Raw genomic sequence first — 3,292 nt, forward strand, 5'->3', positions numbered from 1 at the left:
GGGGCGGCGGCCAGGGAGGAACAGCCAAAATGCCCCCTCGGCTTATGCGCGGGTCACCAATTTTTCCCAGTTCTCTGTGGGAAAATCGGTCCCTCGGCTTATACTCGGGTCGACTTATACTCGAGTATATACGGTATTTATTATCAGTGAGGTTGACTTCCATAATTTTAAAATTAATTAATTTTAAAATTAATTTCCCCTCATATATCAGGACTATATATTCTACTTCACAACATGATCAATGCTCTTAGGGAAATTTTCCTCTTTAAAAAAAGATTTTTGGTAATTAAAAAAAATAACACCAAAAACCTATGCAAAAATGGGAGCACAAGGAAAATGTGCGTTGTCCTTGGGTCCTGATCACATTGACAACAACAGGAGGGAAACATTAACTATATTCTAGTCTTTCTCTTTTCCCTTCCTCCTCCTCCCTTGATATCCAGGTTATGCCTTCCTCCTTTTCCAAGAGGAGAGCTCTGTTCAAGCCCTGATCAATGCTTGCCTTGAAGAAGATGGAAAGCTTTATTTGTGTGTTTCCAGCCCTACTATCAAGGATAAGCCTGTAAGTTTTTTTTAAAAAAAGCTATAGATTATAGGAAGAGAAACGTGAGTATTTTTTTAAAAGCCTCCAGAACAAGTTGTAATATATCTGAAGACTTTTTCTAAGAGGATGGTGATGCAAACATGTTAAAATGAAATTTAATGTTATCATCAAAAAATTAATGTAATGCTAAATTGAGTGAGCAAGTTCCCCAATGAATAAAATGGGGAGAGCTTAAGCAATATTCTTCTGCTTGCCCCTACTTGCCCCCCCAAAAAATAATTCTCTAAAGTTTCTTTTCTCATTTGATAACTTTGGAACATACCAATAGTTTACGGTTATTCTTCTGTTATGGGTTGTAAGCTTTACTGGCATTTTATATGGATTCATAACAGTATCACCACATAAATGCACTTACAATCATGCAACTGCTTTGCTTTAATAGGTTCAAATCCGCCCCTGGAACTTAAATGATAGTGACTTTGTAATGGATGGTTCACAGCCTTTGGATCCTCGAAAAACCATTTTTGTTGGTGGTGTTCCCAGGCAGTTACAAGCTGGTAAGTGTTAAACCAAAGTGCCACAATCTTCTGAAGTCACCCTCATCCTCCCAAACCAATGTTTGTTCATTTTTTATCTGGGGCTATTACTGAGAAGAAATAATCACTTTTACAAATTTCCCCAAAAGTTCAAAGCAAAGTCCAGTACACAATTCCAGAGAAACCCTGATGATTGGTACTGTGGTACTGTGGTATGGTACTGTGGGCAGCTGAGGCTGATATAAAGAACAGGGATACAACCTCTCACTGTAGATTTACATACATTACAATATATGTTTGATCATTGCAGAAGAATAATTGATTGGCTTTTAGCCAATGTGTATTAATGAAGTCAGGATGGCTAGGTATGAAAGGGACACTACAAATGCTGTTTATTGACTTTTACAAAAACAGGTCTTTTTCTCTAGAAAGTTACTTTTCTATATGTGTCATCTAATAGTCTTGCTTCCTGTTTTCACTATCCCTTTAGTCTGTCTTAACATTCTTTAGTGTCTAAATGTTTTATGGTTAAGTCAACAATTTATTACCCTGGGAAAGAATTTGGGGAGGGTTGGAGTGTATCTATTCTAATGCAATTTTCCCATTTCAGTGCCATTTACCCTAAATTAATTTCAGTCCACCTCCCAAACAAAACGATGAGAGAACCCTCAAATCAGACAAAGCCTGATTTGGAAACAAATACCAAACCAACCAAATTCAAAACTACACCCCTCAGTAGGAAGGATAAGGCATCCAGCTGCAAGCAAATAATGAAATATGGGCTCTAACTTTGAGACAATGTTCTTATTCTCCCTCCCCCATCATGTTCCACCTGGGTCTTCAATAGTAGCAGAGGGAATCTCAAGCCTACAATTGGCCTCTCTGAGCATAGTGGGAGCAAATTTTGACCGGGGTGTCAAACTCAATTTCATTGAGAGCCACATTAGCATTATGGTTGCTCTCAAAGGGCCAGGTGAGTGTGGCTGGTTCAACGTGACCGGCTCAATGTCACTCACGTTGAGGGGCGCCTGTGGGGGGGCTAGGCAAGGCTGGGAGCGCGGATCTGGAGTTGTACGGCAGTTCCATGATGGCATGGCGGCTCGTGTTCTGAGCAACGGTGAAGCCTCAGAGGCTTTCCCTGTCACAAATGGCATTAAGCAAGGCTGTGTACTGGCACCAACCTTGTTCAGCATGATGTTTTCAGCCATGCTGTCTGATGCCTTTCAGAACAGCTCAGTGGGAGTCAATCTGAGGTACAGAACCGATGGGAAATTGTTCAACCTGCGAAGACTCCAGGCTGTCACCAAGGTAAAGGAGTCTGTGCTACGAGATCTTCTCTTTGCTGATGACTGTGCCCTTAATGCAGGATCGGAGCAGGAAATGCAAGCCAGCATGGACAAATTCGCAGTCGCTTGTGACAACTTTGGCCTCTTTATCAACACGAAGAAAATTGAAGTGATGTACCAGCCAGTTCCAAAAGCCCAATACCAAGAGCCTACCATCACAGTGAAGGGACAAAAGCTGCAAGCAGTGGACCAATTTATGTATCTTGGTAGTAGCCTCTCCCGTGCAGTGACAATTGACATCGAGGTCAACTGTAGAATTGCCAAGGCAAGTTCTGCATTTGGCAGACTGCGGACTAACGTGTGGGACCGCCTTGGAATAAGCCTTGCTACTAAGCTTAAAGTTTACCAGGCAGCAGTGCTAACTACCCTAATGTATGCTAGTGAGACCTGGACAGTGTGCAGGAGGCACGTCAGGCAACTGAATCACTTCCACATGACTTGTCTTCGCAGAATTCTGAGGATCCGGTGGCAGGATAAGATAACCAGATACAGATGTCCTCTCCAGAGCAGGCCTATCATCAGTTTACACTCTGTTGATGAAAGCCCAGATGCGCTGGGCAGGCCACGTTGTAAGGATGCATCCCTAAACAGCTCTTCTATGGTGAGCTGTCTCAAGGAAAGCGATCGCACGGGGGACAAAAGAAGCCATACAAAGACACGCTGAAAACATCTCTCAAGTCCCTGGATATCAACACCATCTCTTGGGAATTTTTGGCGCATGATCGACCGACATGGCGTACCCTGGTTTACCAGGGTTGCCAGACATATGAACACAGAAGGACAATCTTGGCACAAGAGAAGCGAGCACTCCGTAAAGCCAGAGCTGCAAATGCTGAAGCAATAGTGTCCACATTTCTCTGTTCAGT

At 42.6% G+C, this 3,292-nt stretch overlaps 1 protein-coding gene across 1 annotated transcript in view; it reads left to right on the plus strand.

The window, feature by feature from the left end:
• Positions 1–3,292, plus strand: part of LOC107292928 (cytoplasmic polyadenylation element-binding protein 2-like) — a 73,133-nt gene that overhangs the window by 60,845 nt on the left and 8,996 nt on the right. Inside the window, exons 3-4 of the mRNA XM_015822053.1 lie at positions 444–562; positions 987–1,101. Of these exons, the coding sequence (XP_015677539.1) occupies positions 444–562; positions 987–1,101 (234 nt within the window). The remainder of the gene's footprint in view (positions 1–443; positions 563–986; positions 1,102–3,292) is intronic.

The sequence above is a fragment of the Protobothrops mucrosquamatus genome, unplaced genomic scaffold, assembly GCF_001527695.2.
Source record: "Protobothrops mucrosquamatus isolate PMUCROS unplaced genomic scaffold, P.Mucros_1.0 scaffold1451, whole genome shotgun sequence".
Classification (NCBI taxonomy): domain Eukaryota; kingdom Metazoa; phylum Chordata; class Lepidosauria; order Squamata; family Viperidae; genus Protobothrops; species Protobothrops mucrosquamatus.